Genomic DNA, 26,363 nt, shown 5'->3' on the forward strand with positions numbered 1-26,363 from the left:
GTGGCGGATCCACTTTTTTTTTCTTGGATGCATCTATGAATTCAACCATGGGGTATACTTCAGGAGGGAACGGAGGCGATATTTTTCATCCATGAGAAGAGGGTTCTTGGCCATAACAAAATCTTGGGATAGAAAATTATTAAAATGTCAACAAAACCCAAACTGCTTAGCCTAGTTGTTCAATTATAAATGAATGGATTGTAGCAGCATAGAATTAGTACTCTCACTAAAGTTGCGCCTGTGGATAAATATTTTCAACGTTGTCTAAAATGCTTAGGCTTCTAAAGCGAAAGTTGAATCATAAATGGCAGTACTCAACTTATGATCTGATATGCCAAACTATTAGTGTGCCATTTTTTCCATTACTATTTGTGTATTTTGATTGATTAAATTTGTTTTCAAATACATGAATGGAGCAAATTTGTAAGCACGCAATTTGAGGAAGAAATTTTGCTTATTATTCACTCAAATTTTAAATACTAAGGTTCATGTACCCAACAGAACAAATATGGCATGATGATGATGATGATGTCAATCTACGTTATATTGTAAAAGAATTGGATTCTATGAACTACTCACTTGTAGGCAGGAATCCAGACATCTGGATTGTTTGATGTGGTGAACAATACAAACATCTGATATAATGTGGTCCCATAGGAAGTAAAAATGGACTTCCCCTGTTCTGTGTCCTCAAATATTACATAAGCTAACCAGCTGGAAAACAAGAGGAACAACGTGGAAAGAGCCTGCATATATCAGCAAATTAAGGATGCACTTTATATGGAAAACATAAGTTTCAAATTTATGTAAACGCTTGTCCTAATCAAAATCAAAATATAGCTTTCACAGACCGACGGACGCAACTCTTTCACTCTATGAAATGTAAATAGCATGGTTAATTGCAGCAACAGGAAAAAGTAAAATCACCAGTATGTTAGTGCACGACAGATTGAGTTAAACCTTACCAAGATATTAAGGTATGTGCCAGCCATTCCAGCCAGTGTGAGCATACATCCATACAAGTGCCTGTTTTGCAATATTCTTCATAATTAACAAATTCCACAAAATATATTTTTTGCAATATCTACTCAATGGATATTGGGCATATGACATTATGATAAACTAACCTTTACCTGACTGATAAAATAACAAAGATTATGCGAACATAGGGCGCAACTCTCAAAGGCAATAAAAAAATGAGCACATTCGAGAGAAAGAGAGAATATACCACCATATCACAAACTAAAACTAACAAAAGCACCACCTGCAAATAACATAGTAGATCTCACATTTAGTAGGAATTAGAAAAAAAGGTTTCAGTAAATTAGATATCAATTGATGATGAATGGTATGAATAGCAACATTAAAAGAAATAGAAGGTTATGCCTCATCATTTACTGACTGGTATACTAGCTGGCATATATATGCATGTGTGTATGTATAACAGAAATTTGTAGTCCCCAAGGCACCACACCATTTACTGGTTTCATTAGACTGGTTAGTTACAATCAGTTTTGTTTAGGTTTCAAATTCATGCAACAGAATAATTACTAGAATAAGAAGTTGAACTCTTTTATGGTAGTTTGCAATCTATTTCCCAAGAATGATCTAAATCAGCTGTGAACTTTGTACTTGTCACACTATACTCTCTGTGGTTTTTCCTCTGATACACTTTCAATCCTTGTTTACCTGGATAAAGGGAAAAAGAAGAGGTACAAAGTGTGGGAAGAATTGAAATCCCATCCATACCATCCTATTTCTCCCTTGCCTCATCGCCCTGCATACCTCACCCATCGCTTCCCATCCCTTAACCTCGACCTTGTGACCTCCCTCCCAAGCCCACAGCCTCTGCCCGTTGCTCAAATGGAGCCTTAGCACACTCAACCTTGTCTTTGCTGACCTCCTTCCCCCACCACCCATTGAGCCTCACTTACAAACCACATGCATGAGCCTCACTTGCAACCCACACACACTAGTGCACTTGTCATGTCAGCTTCACTCAAGCTCAAGGCAACATAGCAAAATAGGAATTTACTCTCAATTCTATGGATGATGCTGATGTCCACCCAGTCTTGGGTAGATGCCATTTGGCTCAGAATCGTATACTTGGGAGGGTATATGAATTATTTCCTCCTCTATTTTATTTGTAGGGGTAAACACGATCTTAAGGTTGGCTACATGGATCTTATCCCGCCATTGAATCTACTTATATCACTAGTAATATTTAAATCAATTAAATTATTTTTTAATTAAATTAATTATGATTTTCTTTCATCTTTATTTATGGCTTAAACTAATCCATTTTCAATTTTCTCTATAATATAATTATCGATGTGTCCCTCCCATTTACTGCCATTACAACTCCCATGATCATGAAATGAATTATAGGCCTTGGCTTTTTCTCAAAAAAAAAAGACATTTATTTCCAACTGTTGAATGAAGCTAATGTTTATTCAAAATGGAGATTCGAAACCAAAGTTACAGTGATAAAGAAATATGGATTACTATACCAAAAGCAGAAATTGACCTGATTCAAAACATTAATAAAAAATTCATTTCAGGTTTAAGTTTGCCTCAAAGGCTAACAATACAGTGCAAAAATTAGCAACAGATATTATGCTACAGTTGATGCCCCATTTTTTATTAGCTTGCTAATTTATTTTGGTTTATCTCAGCTTACAAATCCTAACCAATCACTTGGAATCTTTGTTTATATACTCAAGTCAATACACAAATTATATACCATCATCGCTAAGGCGTACCTTTAACTTGTTCAAATTGTTCTCCCAGTAACGATGAAGACCCTCATAAGCAAGTGGAAACAAGTTATAAATTGTGAGAATGAGAAGTGTTATCCCCTGTCAGAAAGAGAAAAACTATCTTCATCTGATTACTAAATATTCCAATAATCATAAAAGAAATATTATAAAAATTTTATTACACTGAAGAATTGCCAGCATGGATACATATTAGACATGACATAGTTTGTTGTTTGCCACTCTAGATATCCAGTGGCGACATGGAATGGGTAAAGGCATTCTTCATCTGATGAATGACTTGTAAGCTCAGAAACCCAAGACATTCTTTACAGCACAAAACAAACCAACATGGAAACAGAATGCAATCCAATAACAAATTGCAACAATAAAGGACAGTTTCTCAGGACGAGATTTAATATCTCATACTATCTCTGGCAATACAAATGGTATTTACTGGTTCAAACAAAAGCAACTCATGGGCCAGATAAAACTTCAAGCATTTTAAATGAGTATCAAGTAGCCTATCTATTATGGGGCCATAATTTCTGGATGGACCTTGTCCTTAAAGGCTAATATTTTTGTCCCTATTTACTTGGTTTGGATTCTCAACCCTATTTGTTCATTCTTCATCCCTCTCAAACTCACATGTCAAAATTTCTGAAAATTCTCTCATTTTGTAGTTGATACAAAAGGTGGAACAAGAAAAATTCTGAATTCTTCCCTTCTTGAGCGGAATATACATGTATGATCAATAATGAATATGAATTCATGCTCAGATAACTAAAACCAAACCCAAATATCAAGCCAAATGGTTGGGCTTACTCAGTGAAGTTGTAACACTGATATACAAATCGTATCCAATTTGCTAGTTAGATGAGAAAATGTGTAACTATGTGATTTAGTGAAAATGTTCATAAGCTGGTCTTGAAAGTGGGCAAATATATTGAGTTTCTTGCATGCCTTTCAAAGAAACATGGCAATTTACCTATATATTTTTAGAGCTCATGGAAAACAAGATTATTATCAGCCACTTGATTGCAGAGTATATGGCCATTTGTTTGGTACAGGTGATTAAACTCCAAAAGAGTGCCAATGCTCTTAAAAGTGCCCAACTACAAAATCAGGTCAACGATATCTTGGAGAACCAGACATTTGATGAACCTTGGCCATTATCTCTATTCATTATATCTCTCAAGTAAGGAATTTAGCTATGTTAGTAGCAACTAGAGTACTCATGAAACAGAATACATAATGATTTCATCTGTCAACTAATTGGCATGCATGTTTAATTTCTAACCAGTTATAATTATAAAAACTTCAGCTTCAACCAAATAAACCTACCTCATAGGTAAGAGACTGCCCTTCATTTAGGTAAGGCAGCTGTCCAAGGAAATAATACTTCCTTTCAGCACAAAAATCACTGCCATTCTTTTGACACCATAGCGGTTTCTGAAAATTCATTGTATTTACAAGAAAAAACAAAAAAGCATGTGAACAAATAACCAACTACGAAAAAATAAGCAAACAAATAGCGGCACTATTTAAACAGTTGTAGGGGAGTAGTTACAAAATGCTTCTATTTTCTGCCCATGCTGTAGCATTGTACCAGAAGCAAACACAAGGGAAGATATTCAATTTTAAAATACAAAATAAACAATAACAAACCTCAAGAAAGTTGAGTACAACTATGGCAAGAAGATTAAGTGACCACAGCAAATCCAAGCGAATGTAAATGAAGTAGAACTTTGCAGCTTTTTCAAATCTTTTGTCATTTAAAATTTCCTCTGGAATGCCAACACCATCTTCTGCCTATATGAAGAAAAAATGAACATTAAAGAGAAGGCACCAGCCAACACCAAATTCCAGATGCTCTAGGATTATAACTTTCTTTGATAGAAACAAAGTTGAACTTAACAGCATATCCATTAGAGCTGTTTACAACCAAAGTTGTTGACAGTTAAAAATAAATTACATTCACATTTTGGAAATGTGACTAAGTTAAGCAGTTGTATTTCTAATATAGCCATAGATTCATCTTTAGTTCAACATTTCCCCTTAGCTATAAAAAAAAAAAAATTAAACTAGAACCAACTAAAACGATGTTGGCAAGCATAGCAAGTGTTGTCAACAATTTACAGAATTTTAAGCTATAAAAAAAAGGGTACGTTGGTGCAATCATATTCTAAGTCAGGTCGAGGCTCGAGGCTCGAGGCTCAATCATGAGTTTTGATGTTTGGGCAAAGGGTTTTAGTTAGGCTTGCATATGCATTTGATACGTTCATTAAATTGTACAAAACTTAACAGGAAGCATAAAAAGTTCATGGAGCTAATGACTCAGCAAGGTTAAGTGTGGATTTTGACTTAGCGTGACTAAGGAAATGCACCCAATAGCTTAGAGGTTCGATAGAAATTAAAGAAGGTTGCATGAGGCATCTAAGGACTGCAAGATGAGAAGCATTGAGAATTGGAGTAACTCGTTGAGCTTGACTTAGCATGCCAAGTTAGTTGGCTCGATGGCTTGAGCTCTACTGGAGATCACAGAAGGATAAAATGGGGCATTCGAGGAACTGCAAGACAAGCATCAAGGTGTAGCATGATAGTAGTTGGAAAAAGATAAACTACATAGATAAAGAATGAAGGATGGAATTGGAGTGAGTCATAGGAATAGTGTATCCGAGAGACTTAAGACCCAACAGGAGGGCAGTCTTGGTAACAAAGTCAAATTATAGAAGGTAAGTTTGTGAGTGAGTTGTGTAAGTTGAGAGACTTATAACCTTGGGAGAGAGGATAGTTCTCATAGTCAAACGACTGGAAGTCAATCTCATCAACTGGTAAACTGAGTTGACCAAGTAGTCGACTCAAGCTTGGTGGCTCACAAAAAGAATATTTTTGTTCAGTCAAATCAACTAGGCAGTAGACTAAATGAGATCAGTCTAAAGTTAGAATCCAAACAATTGATGACTTAGTAGAAAAGCTGAAGGTAGTTGTTGAACACATAAAATTGAGCAGCAACGGTTAAATGATCTAAGGGCTACAAGAAAATGGTTGACTAATGGTGAATCAAATCAACTAAGATAAGCGTAAGCAGACTGAAGGCTTAAGCAATCAAGAAGATAGTCGACTGATAGCGGATTCAGTTGACTAATCAATGACAGAATAATAGCAAAATGTAAAGTTAAAGATGGTTGAAGGAGGAGCACAGGAGCATTTAAAAGTTGGTGTTAATGCTTATTATTTTAATCTCTTAAGTTATTCCTTGTTGTAGTCTTAATGCTTGTTATTCTGACCCTAAACCTTAATTGTAAGCCTCAATCTTCCAAGTTCCAATTGTCTCTCATCTTGTAAAGAAGATTGTAAAAAGGTTTTCCACCTCCAAAAGAAGTCCAAGAATGGGAAATGCATCAAAGAGTTATAGGTCATGGAGTAGAAACAAGGGATTCAAACCACATTACATCAAGTGTCTCATAAGATTTGAGTCTTTAGGCTCCTACTAAAAATGGACAGTTTGAAGGAACATAATGTTAAGAAACTTATTCAAGCAATTCTGTATATTCGACATCTGAAGTGATTTAGAAGATATCTCTAAAATCAGCTGCAAAATCTTAGAAATGACAGATGTGAATAGTCATCTCATTATTGGATGATGCAATTGGAGTGGATTACAAATCATAGTATAGGCATGATATACGTTACCCATGTAGAAATACTTAGCATGTGCCCAATTCTTAAGGAAGAAGAACAACAAACACATTCATCAAGCTGAGATCAATGGGCTATCAAAAAGTGCAAGTAATTGTGCATCAGCCTGTTTATATTTGGCTTTGTTGACTCAAGAATCTCGATACCTCAAGTAGTGAGGTGTTCCAGCTGATCTTATTCCATAAACCAAACTCTAATAGCTATGGCCTGCAAAGTATAGTTTTTCTCATTCAGCTTCTCTTTGGTAATTGTCATAGAGCTAAAATAGCTCAAACAATTAATAGTGGGAGGTACCAAGGAGATGGCCAAAGAATCAAACATTTTGAATTAAGGGTAGCTCTAGAGGATGAACTAAACAAGATCATAGCAACACTGCAATTTCTTTTTGGATTTATTTTTGGTACAATTAGTTGTTGGTACAGTAACTCCAAGAAGAGACAATGGGATGAAGGATCACCACTATGGTTGTTGCTTAAGGCTCATCTGGAGTAATCACCACACGGGCATCAGATGTCATGTGAGGGTCTCATGTGGCTCATGTGCATGCTCGTGCCTAGGAGATTGTTAGTGCTTAGGGATTTGTGTGCACAGCGGAGCACCTAGCATAGAAGACATGCTAGGAGATCAACTTATGGAAGAAGGAAACAGGAGGAGGTTCAATCACCACTAAGAGGATTGGTATAGTAAAAAAAGAAGAGAGATTGAGAAATAAACCTAAGACTCTGCTACCATCTTGCAACGAAAAATAAAGTTAGATATTCTAGGTAGTCCCCTCTACCTATATGTAGTTTTAGTCAAGGATATTAATGATATTTACATTTAGTTCCTGAAGTTCATAATACCAACTTAGGCATTAACCATAGACACTATCAACCTAATCCATCTATGAGATTCTTTACTATATTCATTTAAGCCATCTATGATCCACAAACTAACAATAGAAAATGTCTTTGGACCAATTTGAAACATGGCATTTTAAACCTATTGTATCCATCTTAACCATTGTTAACGTAATCCATCCACGAGATCCTGTGTTAAGGGATTTTACCAATAAATTATAAATGAATTTTCAAGTCAGTTTATTTTTAAGATATCCTTGAGTTTTGCCTTTTCCTTCAAATTTAACTAAAAGAAGAGACAAGAGTGTTATCTATAGACACTGCAAACTGAATTGTAGCATTAAGATTCAAACTGGTTGACTCTGCTCCAAGCTAGTATAGCACTGTACCATGCAGAGTCAGTATATCTCAACAAAATCTATATTAGGAAAAAAGAACACTGTTCCAACCATATTAAGTGTCCATATAGTATGATACATACCATATCAAGGGTCGCGGCAACAACTTTATTTTTTTATTTTTTGTAATATTAACAGGTAATTCCTCTCCCATATTAATTTTTTCTACTTCTTAATTTTTTTCTTTCTTCCTTGTTAATTTTTTTACTATTTCATCTATTAATTTTTCCTTTCGTATAAAAAGAAAAATAAAGAGAAAAAAGACCTTTCGAGGATGGTTATTTTTTTTCTCTCCTTATCTCTTTACAAGATAAATAGAGGAAAATAATAACCTCTTAACCTTAAATTGATTATCTTTTTTCCTTCTTTATCCATCTAAAGTAAACATATAGAGAAAAAACCTTTAAAGAGACAGAAAACAAATTATTAAGAAAGATAAAAAACTAAATATAATATAATTTCTAACTTCATAAAATATACTACCACTAATAAACTAAATTGTTCTATATATAAATTTGACTTAATTTTAATCTTAATTAAATCTAATTTAGACCTACTTGATCCAGCCATGTTTAGTTGGTGAAATTCAATTAATCTAAATTGACTTTTACTATAATATCAAAACATAAATTTAACATCTCAAATATACTTCAATAATGAAACGTCTATAGCGATCAAATATTAATAAATATATTTTTAATTAACATCTTTTATATTTAAAAAAAAAGTATCCAAACGATATTGGCACGGCACGATGTCGTTCTCGTCGTGAGCCGAAACTCCGCGCAGTTTGAAATTTTAAACCTTGATTTTGACCGGCACAAATCTTAAAATTTATTCATCATTTTTCTATCGGTACTGCCCCCAAAGGCTACTGAGACATCTAGCTACGAATGACTCGTACAAAATAAATCAAATGAAGGAATATAATATAAAACGCTTGATAATCTACGTCATTGAATCTCCTAAGAAAAACGGTTGGTCACGTAACGATCAGGAAGAATAACAAAAAAAAGTGAAGTATCACTGACCAGATCCACAAGAGCCGCGGCCTTCTGGTAGTTGTCTCCGAAGGTTAAGGCGTCGTCCCTCGAGAAGCCCGACCTGCGCCTCTGGTAGACGCCGCCCTGCTGCCGTCTACGACTAGAGAAGGCGGCCGTGAGGCCGGACACGAAGCCCCTCCCTCCTTCCGCGATCAACGGCGTCTGCATCTTCGCGCTCGTCGCGGACTCGCTCGTGCAGAGTGCAACGGATTACGGAATGCCTAACGATTTGCTGCGGCGGAATTGAAATAACGGGACTTCCCTGAGGCCTTCAACAATTGCCACCCTACTTGCTACTTAATTACGAGGAAGCCCCGGCTGGATCTTCCATCCCCACCGTTCATCGGTGGCCGTCCGAGTCGTGGAGAAAACGGACGGCTAGGATTTTAATCAGCTCGATCGGGACCGGATAAGGAGAAGCCGCAGGCACGACGATAACGAAGGCGACTTGATTTAACGTGTTCGGATCGAGACGGCCCATTTCATTAAATAATTGTTGAAATTAGTTTTCTATGTCGGCAAAGTTAATAAATTTGAAATGGGCATTTTGCCGGCCACCTCATGAATGGCCTCAGATTTGAATCATTGGCTGAGATTTATTATTTTTTAAAATGAACATTTTATTTAATTTTGAAAATATATTTATTAACAAATTAAGTCTCGAGGTCGATTAGCTCAAAATAAGGATATTATATCTCAATTTAAAAATCTTAAATTTGAATTTTCAATTAATCTGAATAATGTTATTTTCTGGTAGCTTCGGGAGACTAGTATTCAATACTATCTCCGTAAACGATAATGCTCCGTTACGGTGCTTACGGATAGTAGCAACTCGTTTTCAAAATACAATGATAAACGTTTCAGAATAGTAGCACTTCAAATGATTGATCTGGGTCGTCCGATCTGGAGGGTTGTAACCCTTCACATAGCTCTCTTAATGAGCACATGAGTTTTTATGTTAACTCCATTAGTACAGCATCATTAATAAAGAAAGAAAATCTATTGAAATTCTCCAATGTGAGACTATTCCCCTACATTTCCTTATATAACATTAATTAACAATTAATGTTATTCTGGACTGACTTTAAATAATTAATTTTTCATTCATCCTTAATCGATTTTGAGTAAATTAATAGTTTAAATTTATTTATGTAAAACGTAGATTTCGATTTTGAAGTCAATTATGATTTTCGTTAATTGCATTCTGATTTTTTCATAAAATTATATTGATCCGTTGAGGCCCCAATATCGAACAAATAACCCAACTTAACCATCTACTATTGATAATATCTTAATTTTTAAAATAAAATTTAATTCAACTTAAAAAACCCTAGATTCTAAATTCAAATCGATCCAAATTAACCTGAATCCGACTTAAATCTAATCTAAACCCAACCCAATTCAAAAAATCTCAATCCGAAAATCAACCCTAATTTGATATTTTTCGTATCAACTCGGGGTCGAATTAGTGGGTTGACGAATTAGATTTATTTTTGACACCCCTACTAAACCTAACCGCTTGACCAGGACATGGACAACCATGCAACTTGGTTGCCCAACCAGTGCGACCGCGCAATTGACCACTCGACCAGGTCATGCATGTACCTTTATCGTGCTTGGAATAGCTCGGGCGGGTCTGGCTCTTGCGGGATCATGCTCATGCCAGGTCGATTAATCTCCATTAAATAGAAAGACAGTGTAAACTTCTCATTTATATCTGTTTAAATAAATTTGAAAAATATTTTTTCATAGAGACTCTCCTTTTCCATCCTTCCCTATCCCTTTTGGCATCTTTTTCAATTCTTTCTTTCAGTGCTTTCCCGTCGGCAATACGTTCTTTGTTCTTTTTGTCTAACTATCTTTTTTTTTAATTTATAAATTCACTAAAGAAATATAGTTTTTTTTAATGAAATTTGATAAGTTGAAAGTTTTAAGTGGGGTTGAAAAGAATTATGATAGAAAAAAAATAAAAGAGCACTTCTAATGTCCATATTTTTCTCACCCCACTGCATTAATTTGGCGTTTATAATATGGTGGACAGTGACAGATTCTTTTTGAAATTCTAAACCAAATGGAGACTTAATTTTTAGCATGGGCAGCTGGTCTGAACTGTGAATTTTTTAACGGCATTTTATTTTACTAAATCGGTAAATTTTAAAATTTTTTATTTTATATATCTAATTTTCATAATACCTAAATCTACTCTGAAATATTCCCTCCACTTTCTTTCTAGATCATTCAATTTTATTGATAAATTTAAAAAAAATTCTAAACCACTTCAAATTAATATATAAATAATAAATTAAATGAAGAATATATTTTTTAAAATTTTATTCTATTTATTTAAAAATTTATTATTCTCAATTTATATTATAAAATTCAAATATAAATATATTAAAGAAATTTCTATTTAATATTATAAAATTTAAATAAGTAAAATAAAAAAAATTCTAAAATATACCTACGCGATTTAATAAAAAATCTTTTTTTAATACTCAGATCTTCCATAAGAACCGATTTGTTTTATCAATGAACAAATACTACTGTAGGTTAACGCCGGATCTGCTTCACTCCTAAATATTTAGTTCCTAAATCGGGTTAGGGACTATTTTAGCACCATTGTTAAAATACGTCGTCTCTTCTGCAAAAAGGTGGAATCCGCCACCTGAGCAGCCCCACACGATCGCCCTCACGACCATTTGTAAGGAAGTAAATCGAAAAATTGCAGTTGATCACGACGCAGGAGGGAAAACGGTAGTGGATAAACTTTTTATAGTGATCGATCCCACCGCTGAAACGGCCCCATATCAGAAAACCCCCTAAGAAATTTTTTAGAGGCACGGTACCACTAGGTTGATAAGAGCATACTGCCCCAATAGCACCTCAGCTGATAAATACATATTGCTAAGACTTGAATCGCACAATATCTCAGTCAACAAATACATATTACTATGAGGATTCAAATTCGAAACCTCTAAGTAATACATGTCTCAAATCATGCGAGAACATACGTATAATAAAATAAATAGATAAATTTATTATCCACACGCTCTATAAGAGAATATAAGAGAGGACTGCCTAAATCCCTCCAAACTCGGATCTCTAAATATTAAAATAAAATCCTCCACGAACTGCTACTAAGTCAACGAATTCATCGAATAACCACCAATTTAAATTAAGAGAGGTAATTCTTGTCATAACATATTTCCGTCACAAATTTGTGACGAAAATCTGGACCGTTCGATTTTAAAATATAAAATTAAATCTAGGTCATCGCAATCATCCATTCAATTTACGGTCTGGATTTAATCTTAACTTTAAAATCGAACGGTTTAAATTCCCATCACAAAATTTGTGACGGGAATCTATTGTGACAAGTAACTTTTTTTAAATTAAACTATCCCATCAAATAATTTAGATAAATTAAATTAAAATTTTATAAATTTATTTTATAATAAATTTAGATGAACCAATCCATCTAAACCCGCACCCCATATAAGTTGGCCCATAATGGACTTAAGTTGATCTATAAATTAAAAAAACTTATTTTTCTTTTTAAAATTTAATATTTTAAAATTTTAAAATTAAAATAAAAAATTTAATAAATTAATAGACTTGATCAACCTAAATCGTAATTCAAATTTAAAAATTTCAACTTGATTAATTTAAATTGTAATCTAAATTTAAAAAATTTTATATTTTTTAATTTTTTAACAGACTCGTGGATTGATCCATCTAACTCGTAATCCACCTTGAACTTAATTGGATTAAGAATTTTTTCAACCTGCCAAATTAGTAGGTCGCCCCACCCCATCATATAATATGTTTCTGATGAATTAACCCACCCATCATATATTGACCCATTTAACAACTCTACTCAAAAAAAAAAAAATACTACACCAATAATATTTTTTACATTCACCACTATTTTTAAATTCAAATTACGAAACAACCTCTTATAATACAAGAATTTCATACATCGAACCGTCCTTTATTTCAAGACATAGTTATAGCTGAGGTTACTATCTAGCATGCTAGATAGCATTCCAATTGCAAGACTTCTGAACTAGCATGTTGGCAGCAAATGAACAAAAACGTAGCTCTAGGAAAGCAACCGATGATGGTAATGCATGGTACAAAATTTATTTGCATATAAGGAAGTCCAGATAAAGCTCAAAGCTCAGCTATCATTTTGTTTTAGAGCCCTGACCTGTAGCTTCGATGGTGGCTCTCTGGGAGTTTTTATCTCTTCGATGTACTCGGCACTCAGAAAGCTTGGTTGATTGGTGGAGGATAGAAGCCTCGCCCACATTCTGTCAGTGATGACCACCTTGTTTCGCTTTTGCGTAACCCTCTGGAGTTGTATTTGTAGAAGAAAGAAAGATCCACATGTTAGAGAACAAGATTGTGAAGCAATTCTTTCGACTATAGGCTTATGTCACTTACATAGAATGGTATGTATGTGTGCCTGCCATTAACTAGGCCAACTGTGAAACCAGTGTATCCTGCCATTGCCCCATGAACAGCACTCTGTGCCAAAAGCGTGCTGTAGACATTGTCGGAGGCATTACTGGGAATAGCTCGGATCATGTAGGTCGGATCTGGTTATCTAGCTGCATGTTAGATCCAGTTTTCTACAAGGACAAAAGGTTAAAGTATTCACTTTACCTATGTACTTGAGATTAATCACCATCTTTTGGTTGCTTGTGAAATAACCCTACATGACACCGACGAAAAACCAGTCAATCTTTATAGGCTAAAAACAAGATACTATGTCCTACAAAGCATCATAACCTCAGACAGTCGGTCGGATAGTCAGTCGGAATATAAAACAAGAATATTCGTTGTGGTTGTGTTGTGAGCATTACCTTAATCTTTTGAGATAACCATAATCCTATATCAAGAAGCAATTTGTTTCCAGAAGCATCTTTGTGACCCGTGGGTTGAATGCTTTCGGCGATAAGTTCTTGTCCGGCACCCTCGGCGACAACAATAACCATATGCCCATTGTCTTTCAACCTCTTTTCTATGTATTCAAAAAGTCCACCTTTCCCTTCCAAATAAAATGGTGATTCTGGGATTAAGCAGCAATCCTGAGAAAACAGGAAGGAGGAACGGCACGCGAAGACATCGGCGAATTAATCATTTATTGAGATTGTATATCTATAAAACAGAATAAAGCCGATAGCATATTAGAGGCATACCACATCCCTACTGGCGAGAGTAGCATACATCGCAATGAATCCTGCATCATGGAATCTCATTAAATACAACATATGACAGTATCGAAGTAGTTGCTAGATCCATATGAGAACAGATCTTTACCCTTTTTTCTAAGAAACAGTGACTCTTGATATTGGAGAAAGTAGCTTCTTGACTTTTTATAAAAAAATCTCTCCCAATTTCTTGGCACGAATAGTAGAGTCAAGAATATAAATTGCAATGTTACTGTATTTTTCTTATTTCATTTTCTACTATTTGCGCGCAAGTTAGATGGCATTACGATTTTACTTAGGGCATACAAACTACAGTCAGACTACTTTATAGAGAATGAATCTTACCACTGTGGCGACCCATAAGTTTGACAACTCCTATGCCATTCTCAACACTTTCAGCTTCTACATGTGCGGCATTGATGGCACGCTGGGCCTCTTCAACAGCAGTATCAAAACCAAAAGATTTGTCTATGACCTGAGGGAAAGAAACAGTAACCGTTGAGTAATGTTCTTATGCAATTTAAACAAGTAGAAAGAATAAAACTAATGAAGTACCGCAATATCATTATCTATTGTCTTTGGAATCCCAGCAACAGCAACATGGAGGTTACGTCTTCTTATTTCCTAAAAGGCAGAACGGGAAGGTTATACTTGCTTCGATTATCTCATAAATTCAAGGGTTTAGCAAAAAAGGAATTCATATGAGACACAGGACAAGCACTGGTCGACAAAAAACAAAACGAGGGAACAAGTTGTAGAAATCATGTCATCAAGGACCAGATGACTCATTAGCTATGCTACTGAAACAAATTACAATAACACGCATGACAAGATACAAATGAGGCTCTCTAACTTCAGAAATGCTTCAATTAGTGGCATCATAAAGTAGAGTATTTTATGTTTCATGTTTTAATTACCTCAAAAATCACAGAAGCTCCCTTTTGTGTTCCATCTCCACCTATAATATAAACCTGAAGAAAATGCAAGCCATGAATTCTTCCAAAAATAAAATATAATATGTTTATTAAAAAGAACATGTATGTTTACCTGATTAATACCACGATCTTGAATGTTGTCAACTATTTTCATAGCATCATGCCCGCCTCTTGATGTTCCAAGGATTGTACCACCACGCTTGTGAATATCGTTGACAATCTTTGGCGTCAAAGGCATAGTGTTGCGAGCATAGAATCCCCTGTAACCACCCTGTATATGCGAACTACTCACAGGTATGCTACAAGAATAATTTGACAAGAAGACAGAATGGATGAGATAAAAAAAGATACTTCTAGGTATAACTTGAGTACATGTGACAACACTTCCTGTAGTTGACAATGCGATGCAAACTTGGGATATGAGATAAGATATCATATTACCACATCAAATTTCTAAAATGCCCATATTAAAGTTTACAAAACAAGCAATCCATGGAAAGAAATTATCTGGTTTTCAATTCTCAAACATTTGTTAGTTCAATTCATATAATATTTATCCCTTGTCTGAGTAATTCTATGGATAAGGTTATATTACTAGTAATACTTAAATTAATTAAATTGCTTTTTTATCAGATTGACTAGTCTCGACTTTGATCTTCCATACACCTCCCACTCTCAAATCCGACATATGCTTTTATTTTTTTCAAATCTAACATAATATTCAAAAAATTCATGTTAAAATCTAGCACCTGTTACTGTTAAAAAGCTGGCATAGTATCCACATAACATTTTGTCAACTCAACAAAGTTCACATATGAATATTGACGTGGATGAATCAGTTGTTGCCTCTTACAACATGGATGTCAATGTGCATTTACCAAAAATGTTACAAGAAGCAAACAACTGACAGCATGCATGTGTATGTTTTACTGAATTGGAAAAACACCATCCATGTGCCATATCACATTTTTAATGGAAAATAGATTGAATTTTAATGGGTGCTAGGTTGCTGTCTCAACATTTCAACCTTACATAAGGGTGCTAAGTGAACATGTTATTAAGAAGTCATACGTAGAATAGCCTAGGTTTGATTATCTAGATAGGCAATTTCCAGTTCTTATACAGTATCAATACACTTCTAGAAGTAGCCATCCATGTGTTTGATACCAAAAATCTGGAACTCAAAAATGTACATGCATGCATAACTGATCTCTCGTATTTTCACAGGGAGATCTGCATGCAATATCGGAGCCTTAGTATAGAGTATCAAACGTAGATCCAAGTAAGACCATTACAAAGAAATCAAAGGTTATCTTTTCAACACAAAATAGAAATATCATAGTCAAAAGTCAAACAAGTAAAATTAATTGTCCTTGGAGATGAACATCTTGATTATGTGAAGTTATGTAAAGGTGCCACAGAATCATAAATCTTGTTCAGTGTTTACACTTCACACAGAGATATCACAACTATTATAGTGTACTAGGTGGCGAAAAAACCACATGCACAAACACCACAGAAACTAATTCAACCTTTCAGGTACACTTGCGGGGATACATTAAAGCTTGAAATTATACTTGTCGAGACTGAAGCCATGCCACATAAAAATGACTAACATATGAAATTAACATGACCTGGTCACTTTTTGTTATCCTTGTTATATAAGATAAGAGTTCTAAATGGTATCTGATCCCAGTCCAATTTATTTAGCACCACCCTCTAATTTGCTTCCACACAAGAACAGAAAGAGGATTAAACACATGGGGTGCAAGAGGGATGTGTAAGGGGAAAAGTAAGACTCATGAATGCCTCTAGATTACCCATATGCTTGAGAGTTCAAATAGAACTATACAAATTTTTATAGTTCTCATGCAATCTTTGGATTTCCAATAAGTCACCATAAAATTGGAGTTAACATCCTGATCTCAAAGTTTCCCATGGACTCAAATGTTCAAAGCCTTTATCTGCTCATTTTTTACATTTAAAATAGATTCTTTTGAAGAGCTTTAAAAGAAATTGTTCTCCATCACCGAATTAGCCTAAATATAATTGGTAGGTGATTGAAAACTACACCCTGTGGAAAATTCTCAAAGTAAATCTATGGCAAAAAAGGCATTATACATTCTTACCCGTTCCATCTTGAACATAGGCATGACCATAAATACAAGGATCACAGAAACGAAATTTCAAATTAGGGTTCTGGATAGACTATTTTAACGCAGTTTAGTTCAAGTGATCCTCACCTCTATGCCAACAATTTTTTTGACGCCGTACATGTAGGACAATCCACATACTAATTCCCTGATCACAGTATTAAGCCCAGGGCAAAGTCCTCCACATGTTACGATGCATGCATAAACATCTTCTGGTTCAAAGTATACCTAGAATTAGGTTCAAAGCATACATTCATTAATATCTTCCATGCCACTTAACCATTCAGCAATGCATGCAACACAGTAACATACCCTTTGACGAGGACCAGCTCGTCGAAAATGGATGCCCCTTGGGCTGTTTTTCTGAGCCACAACCTAAAGATGTAACAAATACAAATTTAAATAAAATTACCCTTTTAAGACCACAATGAAAATGATAGCAGGAGGTTTTACCTCACCAATTTTATGTTAAAAAAAATCCATTTCCAATATTTATGAAGAAAGTGTACTTACCTTCTCTGGAACAGTATCATCCGCATTAACAAAATACTTCCTGGAAAATGGATATTTTACTTAGTAATTGCAGACAAAAAAACAAACTTAGTTGTAATCAATAACGAATATACTAGAACACATACTTTACGACGGAATAAGCTGGATTATCTTGGAGCGGATTTGAATATGTCTGCAAGACAAGACATAATTTTGCTTCAAAAAAAAACACAAATGCATACATGTACAAACCAAACTATACCATCAAGAATACACCAAATGATAGAAATACTTGACAATCATCAGAGCGTAATCCTCATACCATTATCATGAATGGCATCCAATGTTTCTCCATGTTGATTCATTGCTTTCCAGTTTTGACTTATTATGACCTACTTATCTTCACTCTTGATAAACAATCAAACAATTAACTAAGTTAAGCTGCATAGGCATGTCCCAAATTGGACCAGGATTCCTTTTTCTCATAATTAATCAACCTAAGTGTTCGAGTCACCTACAATTTTAAGCATGCTCTCGCTGTGTCACTGCCATTTTGACCATTATTTAAGCTGGATACCGTTGAATCATTTCTAACCCAGACCAGACCAGACAGAGTCCACACAGCATGATGTCTTTTAGATTTTGGGGAATCGTAAATATTTCAACTAACAGGATAACATATTTTGCATAACCGATATGCTAAGATCACTTCATGGCCGTCAAAATAACAAAATTACATAACATACACTACCAACAGAAATAGACCCCAAGGTCACGCCTATGGGCCAAGAGAAGAAGAGTAAACCAAGTCTCTTTAAGAGTTCTAACCAACAGCACCATTTCAAGGACTAGGTCATGTCAACAAGTCAAATATTCACAATAATTCCAATTTTTTGAACAAACAATGAATAATCTCCAAACCTAATCGAAGTAGCAGAAAGGGGCCGAAGTCAAAGAACAAGACTCAATGGATCACAAAATTCAATGGATCAAGCAAGACTCACAGGCAAATCGGGAAGGTAATCTGTGAAATGCGGCACATCCTCGAGAACGTAGCCGAACTCGCCTTCCACGATCTTCTTCTCCGATGGCGCGAGGGTCGCCATATCCCCCACCGACCTAGCCCTCAGATTGGCGTAGCTGGCGGGCGACGGGAATCCTTTTCCGCGGACCGTGGCGCTGAAGTCGCTGATCTGCCGCCAAGTTGGGGAATCGCGTTCGGCTTCGGCGACAGCTCGCTGGGGATCACCGGATCCGGCGGCCGTGGAGAGGGGCGGAAGCGGAGGAGGATGCATGATGGCGGAGTGCTCGGAGGAGAAGAGCAGCGCGACTGAGGCACTATTTATAGGCGGTGGGGAGAGGTTGGCTGAGGAATTTTGTCGAGCAGGTGGTAGCGTCTGGAATGGCGGCCAGCGTGGACGGGAAGCTACTTCTGGTAGTTTGTGGAAAACCACCGCGATCTGATTAACGGGTGAAAAGACTATTTTGACCTCTACCATTTAGAAAATTTTCATTTTACCTTAATATTTGGATTCAATCATTAGATTCAATTAGATTGTTAAAATAATATATCGCCCCGGTATAGTTGAGTTGGTTACAACGGACTCGGGACATAGGAGTTGGTTACGGAGCAGAGTTGAAAGAGGATAAGATTTCGAATCTCTGCGAAGCTGAGATAATACTCTCCTCCGTTGTGGTCAACTGCAGTTTCTTAATTTATCTCCTCACAAATGATCGCGAACTCGACCGTGTGGAACCGCTGGGGTGATAGATTTCACCTTTACAGAAGAGTTGGTTACGACGGAATAGAATTATTGAAGTGGATAAGGATTGAATCTTGACGAAGACGTAATGTCCTCTTTCCGTCGTGACTAGTTGTAACTTCTCGATTTATCTCTTCACAGATGGTCGTAAGGCTGACGTGTGACACCGCTGAGGTGGCGGATTTCATATTTTACTAAAATGTCGAAGTTAAAATAACATATCATATATATTTTGGTAAAAATTAGAATAACTTCTTTTATTTTGTCATTAAAAAAATTACACCTTTTTTTTAATATATATATATATATATATATATATATATATATATATCAAATAAATATTTTATCATATTTTTATTTTAAAAATATTTGTATTTGAACCGTTTTAACCAAAACTACTCTAACATAGAGCAACTTTAATTAAAATTATTCTAAATAATTTTATTCAATTATTTTACATTATAATACTTTTGATCAAAATTATTCTATATTATATCAATTTTATCCAAAATTACATTTAGGTTTTATTAAATCGCATTAGATTATTTTTTATCAAATTAAAATAAATAATTTTGAGCATATTAAAACGGCAATAATAATAATATTAAAAAATAATATTTTTCAAAAAATATAGATATATCAATGTGTCTTTTAATTATTTTTTAAAATAAAATATCCTTTTATTAATAATGAAAATAAAGTGAGTCTTTTGATTTTTGTCCGGTCTTTTTTTAGTATTTTAATAATTTTAAAACTGTAAAACATACTTTAAAAAGAAAAAAAAGGTAAATTATAGTAAAAATTTTACGCTGATGAGCTAACGATGTTAAATTAAGTGAAGGTGAAACTTGTTTTTCACTAGTGATCATCACGCTGTTAAGTTTAGGGGTAAAATAATATAAATTTACAAAGTTTAAGGGCAAAATGTGACTCACGAAATCCAGATGGCGGGAAATCAAAACTGTGGTCGGGGCCGCACTGCGGCTCCAACCCGCCTTTTTTATCCGATCATAAAGCAGGTGCGTCGCAAATATTTTATAGTATTTGATGGGAGGTGAATAAGAATCCGTGTGGCGGATCTTTAACTTGATCGATATAGATTTTATAGAATGTGTTAATTGTCAAGTTGACTCGACTAATTGAGTCGTCGGCCTTCCTGAGAAGTCCTCCCAACAAAGGCTGATTCTCCGATCTTTCCACCTATGAAGGTCGGCTCTCTAATCTTCCTCATGAAAGTTGACTCTTCAATCTTCCTCATGAATATTGATTCTCCATTCTTCCCTATAAGATCGATTTTCCAATCTTTCCCATGAAGATTGACTCCACAACCTTCTCGAGAAAGGTTGACTCCAAAGTCTTCCTAACAAAGGTCGACTTTTCAATTTTCCCCACAAAAAATCGACTCTCTAGTCTTCCCCTTGAAGGCCGACTCCTCAGTCGACTTAGCCTCATTGAATTGATACTCTTACTCATCTCCTCTCGGCCTCGTCGAATCGATACTCTTGTCTAGTTACCTCAGCTCCACTGTTTCGATATCTTTCCGCTCAACATGTCAAACCCCTAGCTCAAGTCTCCTAATTGGTCAACGACACGTGTGACCTCATGTAGATTATCATAATACATGAAATAACAAGGCCTCTATAGCGAAGTCCCACACGATCTTCTATATGATAGGACGTGGGTGATTTAACTCTCAGACATGGCAATGAAACATTTAGGGTGACCCATTAAGGAAGCGAAAATATATTATTTCTGGTGCTATAAAAGGAACCTGTTGCTACGAATAAAGGTATGCTAATAATATACACATTTACTAACTATCCATGCATTGGCTCCCATTTTTACTATTCTTCTTCTCTACCCCTCCCTGTCGAAGATTTGACTTGAGTGTCGAAGTGGGTGCTAGATTACCCGGGCTGGCTCCGCCATTGCATTCCCCGACCTCTAGTCTAATTCTCTTTCTCTCTTAAATTTTACAAGCTCTTCAATCAGTCTAACTCTCCCTTAGTGTTTAGCGACTCCATCCACATAGAAGACAATTGGTCGGTAGCTCATCTTGCGGTGGTCTCAGGCAACAACAGTGTTCAAACTTATTTAATAAAGTAATTGAGTTAAATCAAGTTGAGTCTAAAATAAATCAAGTTGTTGAAATAATTGTTCAAGTTTAGCTTGATTTATTTTGTATAAGCTTGAGATTGGTTCAATCTAGTGAAAATGTGATTTCGCTCATGTTAAGCGGTCCAATATCATCGATCCCACATGAGGACAGGTAAATAAGGTATGTAGCATACCCCCAAGAAGGAGAGATACTCTAGGGCGATGAAATCTCAGAGAATCGACCCGTACCCAATCCAACAAGTCTGCCTCTTGGGAACCAACTGTGTTAAACTACCTCAATGACTCCTCTAAGTCAGTTCCACGGATATGGAGGGAAGTTCATTTAGGTACATAGGCATAGGTACATGGTAGGATTGACCCCAAGTCATCACCTCTTAGAATCGACCTTTGATTATTATGACAGTAATACCATGTCACTGTCTATGCTACACCGTAGGAGCGTGAACTTTTATATTTTAAATTTGTTTGATTAGTTGTTAAGTTTGATAATATAAATTTATTTTTTTATTTTAATTTTTTTATTTTACATATTAATAAAAATTTTATAGATGAATATTATTGGTGAATATTAATGAATTTGAATAATATATATTCAAATTTATTTATTTATTTTAATAAATTTTTTAAATTTATTAAATTAATTATTTGGTGTATATTAAATGAACATAAATAAGTCTATACATCATTCACAACCCTCATTTAAGAAGGGAAATCAAAGCGTTATTTATTATTCACTAGATTCAGAATGGTATGAACAATGAATTATTAATTTATATTAATTTATTGTAAATTAATTTTTTTATTAAATTTTATCTACTTAAAATTAGGGATGCAAAAGTCAAAATCGAATAATATAAAAAATTGAATTAATACTAAACATATATATGATAATTCGATTCGAATTCGAAAATATCAATAATTTTGATTCGAGTTTGATTCGAAATTACGAAGTTCGATTCGAATTAGGGAAATCAGAATTAAACTTTAGTTCAAAATGCCTTAAATTATTCGAGTTCGATTCAAATTATTCGAACCTTAATTCGAGCAAAATCAAACTTTAGTTCGAAATGTCTTAATTCGAACGGCTCGCAAATAATATTATAGATTCGAATTCGGTTTGAAAAATTATCGAGCATGTTCATGTTCGGCTCGAATTCGATAATTTTGAATACAAATCAAATATTATTCAAACTGGCTCGAAAAACTCACGAACCGACTCGATTCGTTTGCACCTCTACTTAAAATTTATCGAAAAATTTAAAATTCTTTCCTTAGGCACTTCTCATGAGTATGGCCCACCTTTGCCCATTAACCCATTGGGCCGCCCTGAGCCCGCTAGTTGGCGAACGATTTTTTTTTCTCGAATTAATGATTTTGTTTTTTCGAATTGAGATCGAATAGTTGGTGAACGATTTGACTCGTGTACTTCTTTAATTTTTCAAGTTTTTGGAGTATCGCGAGCGTGGAGTTGCCGTGGGAGAGGCGTCTGGCGACGTCCAAATCAGCGAATTAAACGCGAAGGCTCCGTGTAGCAGTGCTGCAGTGGACGGTTCCACATGACTGTTCCTCTGTTCTGTTCTGTTCTGTTCTGTGAACGCGTCAATGAATTAATTAATACGGCCGTGACCACTTTGACTGGCTCCTTTCAGACCGCCTCCTCGTCGCCGAGGCAATGGTGCAACGGTAGAGACATTCGGGTTGTGATCCAGGGACTCGCGATTCAATCTCCAACTGCGGCGTATTTATAAAAATTTTCTTCCAAATAGGGAATTGCAATCAAAGGATGTTGGACATCTAGATTGGCCGCCATATGCGCTTCCCGATTTACCCTAATGGTCGGTGGGAAACTTCCGTGGGACCGGGCCGACCACCCCAAAAGATTGAGTCCATGAGACTGACTGAGATTTATCATTTTTTTTTCAGACCGCCCCCTCGTCCCTGGGCCCATCGTGCCACGGTAGGACATCTAGATTGTCACCTAGGTATTCATGATTCAATCCCAACTATGGCGTATTTGCAGGAATTTTCTTTCAAACGGGGATCACAATTAAAGGATGCTGGGCATCTGGGTTGGCCGCTATGTGCACTTTCCGATTTACCCTGGTGGCTGATGGGAAATTTCCATGGGATCAAACCGGTCATCCTTAGAAATTGAGTCAATACGACTGACTGGGATTATCATTTTTTTCATACCACACTCCAACAACTATCAAATCTATCTAGATATCTATTCGTTCTTATCTATCTATCTATCGATCGATCGTTCTATTGTTCTTATCTATCTATCTATCGTTCTATCGTTTTCTGAACTTTGCTAAGTCTAAATTCATTGATTTCCGACAGCACCAACTCCGCGTAACATCTGCGGCTACAAATAATTTTTTAATAAAATTTTAAAAATCACTGAAAAATTTATGTTGATGCAATAAAGATGCACCGGATAGGCCCTTGACCCAATCAATAGAGAATCTAGATGATATGTTCTTGATGTGTCAAGTCTGATCTGTTGAGTTGACTTGATCAATCGAATCGTTTACTTCTCTACTTCCAAAACAGTTTGATCTGTCGAGCTGGACTTCTCGATCAGTCCAATCCGTACTTCCAGAGCAATTTAATCTACTAAATCGATTTGACTAATTGAGTCATTGACCTCCTGATTTTTATGAACAATTTGATCTATTGTGCCGACTCAACTAGTCAGGTCGCCGACCTTCTGACTTTCTTATCATCACCCCCGACTTGCCAAGTCGACAAGATCAAGTCCTTTAGTTCATCAAATTCTATTAAATCTCCACTCTTTTCATATTCTCTTCCCCACCTCCCTATGATCTTCGCAGATACCTCACGCTTATAAAAGGTTAGATATATACTTCGATCAAAAAGGAGGCTCTAACTCAATTTCTCATATTACTGTCTCTTTTGATTGAAACACCATAATGACTTAAGCATCAAAGTGGTTTCGTTAGGAGTAACTTTCGACAAACCCTTTGATGTTTGTTATTTCTATAGGAATTGTCACGTCGCGAGAAAATTAGCATGGAAAAAACATCGACATCATTGCTCCTTATTGTGAGAAGGATTTCTACTGTTATATCATCGTGGTGAGCTGTATCAAATTTCATCTGGATCATCATGTTTGTTCGAAACTGTAGAATAAAAAAAATAAGAATTAAAATAAATTTTTTTGTTAATTTATTATATTTGTCCTTATCTAAACTTGTCAGTATAATTGGATTATTCACATAATGTCTATTAACATATAATCTACAGCCCCCGGATTCTATACTGCCGAAATTTTTTTTTTTACTGAAGTGAACACATAATTTGCTCTTTTCTTATATTTGCCCATTTCGTTCAGTCGTAGAATATTCTTCTTTTTCTTTTTGGAGTCTACTATGTTATTAATTTACTTGATTGTATCTTGGACATCTTTTTATTTATTTATTTTTTGAAAGATTGAGGGTCTAAACGAAAATATGTTGTTTACTTCGACTCCCACCGCACGACACGTTTCATACGCGGAGATAAACAAGCACCCTGAACTTTATTTATTTATATCCTTGGGCCTCGACGTCTCTGCCTCGAGCAGCTCCCGCCGGAATCCATGGAGAGGCGATTCGATCTTCTTCTTCTTCTTCTTCTCGCAGTGCTTCTGACGGAGGCGGCGACTTCGTCCATGGCGTACACCTTCTACGTCGGCGGAAGAGGCGGCTGGGTCGCGAATCCGTCGGAGAGCTACGACGCCTGGGCCGGCAGGAACCGGTTCCGAGTGAACGACACGCTCGGTATGAATTTTTAATCGATCTCCTCTTTTTCTGTTCTTCGATTGATCGGAGGAGCATGGCCTGTGCGGACGCAGTGTTCAGGCCCGGCGGCGGTGGAGGGGGAGGAGGAGACTCTGTTCTGGTGGTGGCGAAGCCGGACTACGACGCGTGCAACGTGAGCAGCCCGATACAGACGCTGCAGGGAGGGAGCTCGCCGGCGACGTTCGCGTTTGACCGTTCGGGTCCGTTCTTCTTCATCAGCAGCGTGGCGGAGAACTGCCGGAGCGGACAGAGGGTGGTGGTAGTCGTCTTGGCCCCGAGGAACACCCCGCCGAGCACCCCGCCGCCTCCGCCGCCAGCTTCTCCCCCTTCGCCTTCCGTTTTGGCTCCTGCTCCGTCCATAAGTAGTACTCCTCCAGCTCCGCCAGCTACGTCCCCGGCGTCCTCCCCTGCTGCTTCTCTTCCACCTTCTTCCTCTTCGCCGTTGCCTTCTGTTGCGGCACCGACTCCGTCGTCCACAACTAGTTCGCCTTCCGCTCAACCACCGGCGTCCTCCCCCGTTTCCCTTCCACCTTCTTCCTCTTCGCCATTGCCTTCTGCTACGGCACCGGCTCCGTCGTTCACAACTAGTTCACCTCCAGCTCCGTCGCCGGCCTCCCTTCTTCCTCCCTCCTCATCGCCGACGCCTTCTACCACCGGTTCTGCTCCGTCATCACCTACTAGCACACCTCCATCTCCTCCATCTCCACTAGCTGCGTCACCGGGTTCGGGAAGCGAGGTGTCGCCGCCGCCACCGAGCTCCTCCACCGCGCTGCAGGTGAGATTCACTCTCCAGCTGCTCGCCGTGGCCCTCTGCGGCGCCTTCCTCCTCTGAGGACGAACTCATACGCTTGCTGCCGCCATGTACACGAGTCATTCGATCGTCGATCGCGCCTATTCTTGTTCTCGATTTGTTCCTACCAATAAAGATCGAATTTTCTAATAATTAAACAGAATCCACGAAATGATCCATCTCCAGCACACCGTAGATCATGAAGCTTGACGTTGACTTTTTGACGTGATCGTCGACGATAGATGTCTTCGACGGGCGTTCGGAATGGAAGGGAAGAAGACACCTCAGGCGGCCTCGTTGTCCTCTTATGCCGACAGACGGGGAAGGGCTTTCGTTCGTTGAAAATTATGAA

At 36.6% G+C, this 26,363-nt stretch overlaps 3 protein-coding genes across 4 annotated transcripts in view; 1 reads left to right on the forward strand and 2 right to left on the reverse strand.

Moving 5' to 3' along the window:
* LOC141824100 (two pore calcium channel protein 1B) overlaps nucleotides 1–8,991 on the reverse strand; it is a 40,369-nt gene extending 31,378 nt beyond the window's left edge. Inside the window, exons 1-7 of the mRNA XM_074711334.1 lie at nucleotides 8,727–8,991; nucleotides 4,425–4,568; nucleotides 4,101–4,208; nucleotides 2,763–2,858; nucleotides 1,134–1,264; nucleotides 966–1,026; nucleotides 580–746 (exon numbers count right to left, since the gene is read on the reverse strand). Of these exons, the coding sequence (XP_074567435.1) occupies nucleotides 580–746; nucleotides 966–1,026; nucleotides 1,134–1,264; nucleotides 2,763–2,858; nucleotides 4,101–4,208; nucleotides 4,425–4,568; nucleotides 8,727–8,906 (887 nt within the window). The 5' untranslated portion in view covers nucleotides 8,907–8,991. The remainder of the gene's footprint in view (nucleotides 1–579; nucleotides 747–965; nucleotides 1,027–1,133; nucleotides 1,265–2,762; nucleotides 2,859–4,100; nucleotides 4,209–4,424; nucleotides 4,569–8,726) is intronic.
* A 3,650-nt stretch (nucleotides 8,992–12,641) lies between these two features.
* LOC141823211 (ATP-dependent 6-phosphofructokinase 6-like) lies at nucleotides 12,642–18,937 on the reverse strand. The gene is made up of 14 exons (XM_074710474.1): nucleotides 18,539–18,937; nucleotides 17,681–17,727; nucleotides 17,556–17,595; nucleotides 17,355–17,417; nucleotides 17,133–17,270; nucleotides 15,002–15,160; nucleotides 14,872–14,925; nucleotides 14,510–14,578; nucleotides 14,300–14,429; nucleotides 13,943–13,983; nucleotides 13,607–13,831; nucleotides 13,407–13,455; nucleotides 13,185–13,339; nucleotides 12,642–13,092 (listed from the first exon to the last, which is right to left on the reverse strand). Exons 1-14 carry the CDS (start codon nucleotides 18,827–18,829, stop codon nucleotides 12,919–12,921), a joined length of 1,635 nt encoding a protein of 544 aa, XP_074566575.1. The 5' UTR covers nucleotides 18,830–18,937; the 3' UTR covers nucleotides 12,642–12,918.
* A 6,050-nt stretch (nucleotides 18,938–24,987) lies between these two features.
* Nucleotides 24,988–26,363, forward strand: LOC141825033 (uncharacterized). 2 transcript variants are annotated; one of them, XM_074712398.1, is made up of 3 exons: nucleotides 24,988–25,200; nucleotides 25,275–25,799; nucleotides 25,830–26,363. In XM_074712398.1, exons 1-3 carry the CDS (start codon nucleotides 25,020–25,022, stop codon nucleotides 26,051–26,053), a joined length of 930 nt encoding a protein of 309 aa, XP_074568499.1. In that variant the 5' UTR covers nucleotides 24,988–25,019; the 3' UTR covers nucleotides 26,054–26,363. The 2 variants fall into 2 exon arrangements, with proteins under 2 accessions (XP_074568499.1, XP_074568498.1); XM_074712397.1 differs by having other exon boundaries at nucleotides 25,275–26,359.

Source organism: Curcuma longa, chromosome 3 (assembly GCF_044706935.1).
Source record: "Curcuma longa cultivar G26 ecotype Majalengka, Jawa Barat chromosome 3, ITB_CL_G26_1.1, whole genome shotgun sequence".
NCBI lineage: Eukaryota > Viridiplantae > Streptophyta > Magnoliopsida > Zingiberales > Zingiberaceae > Curcuma > Curcuma longa.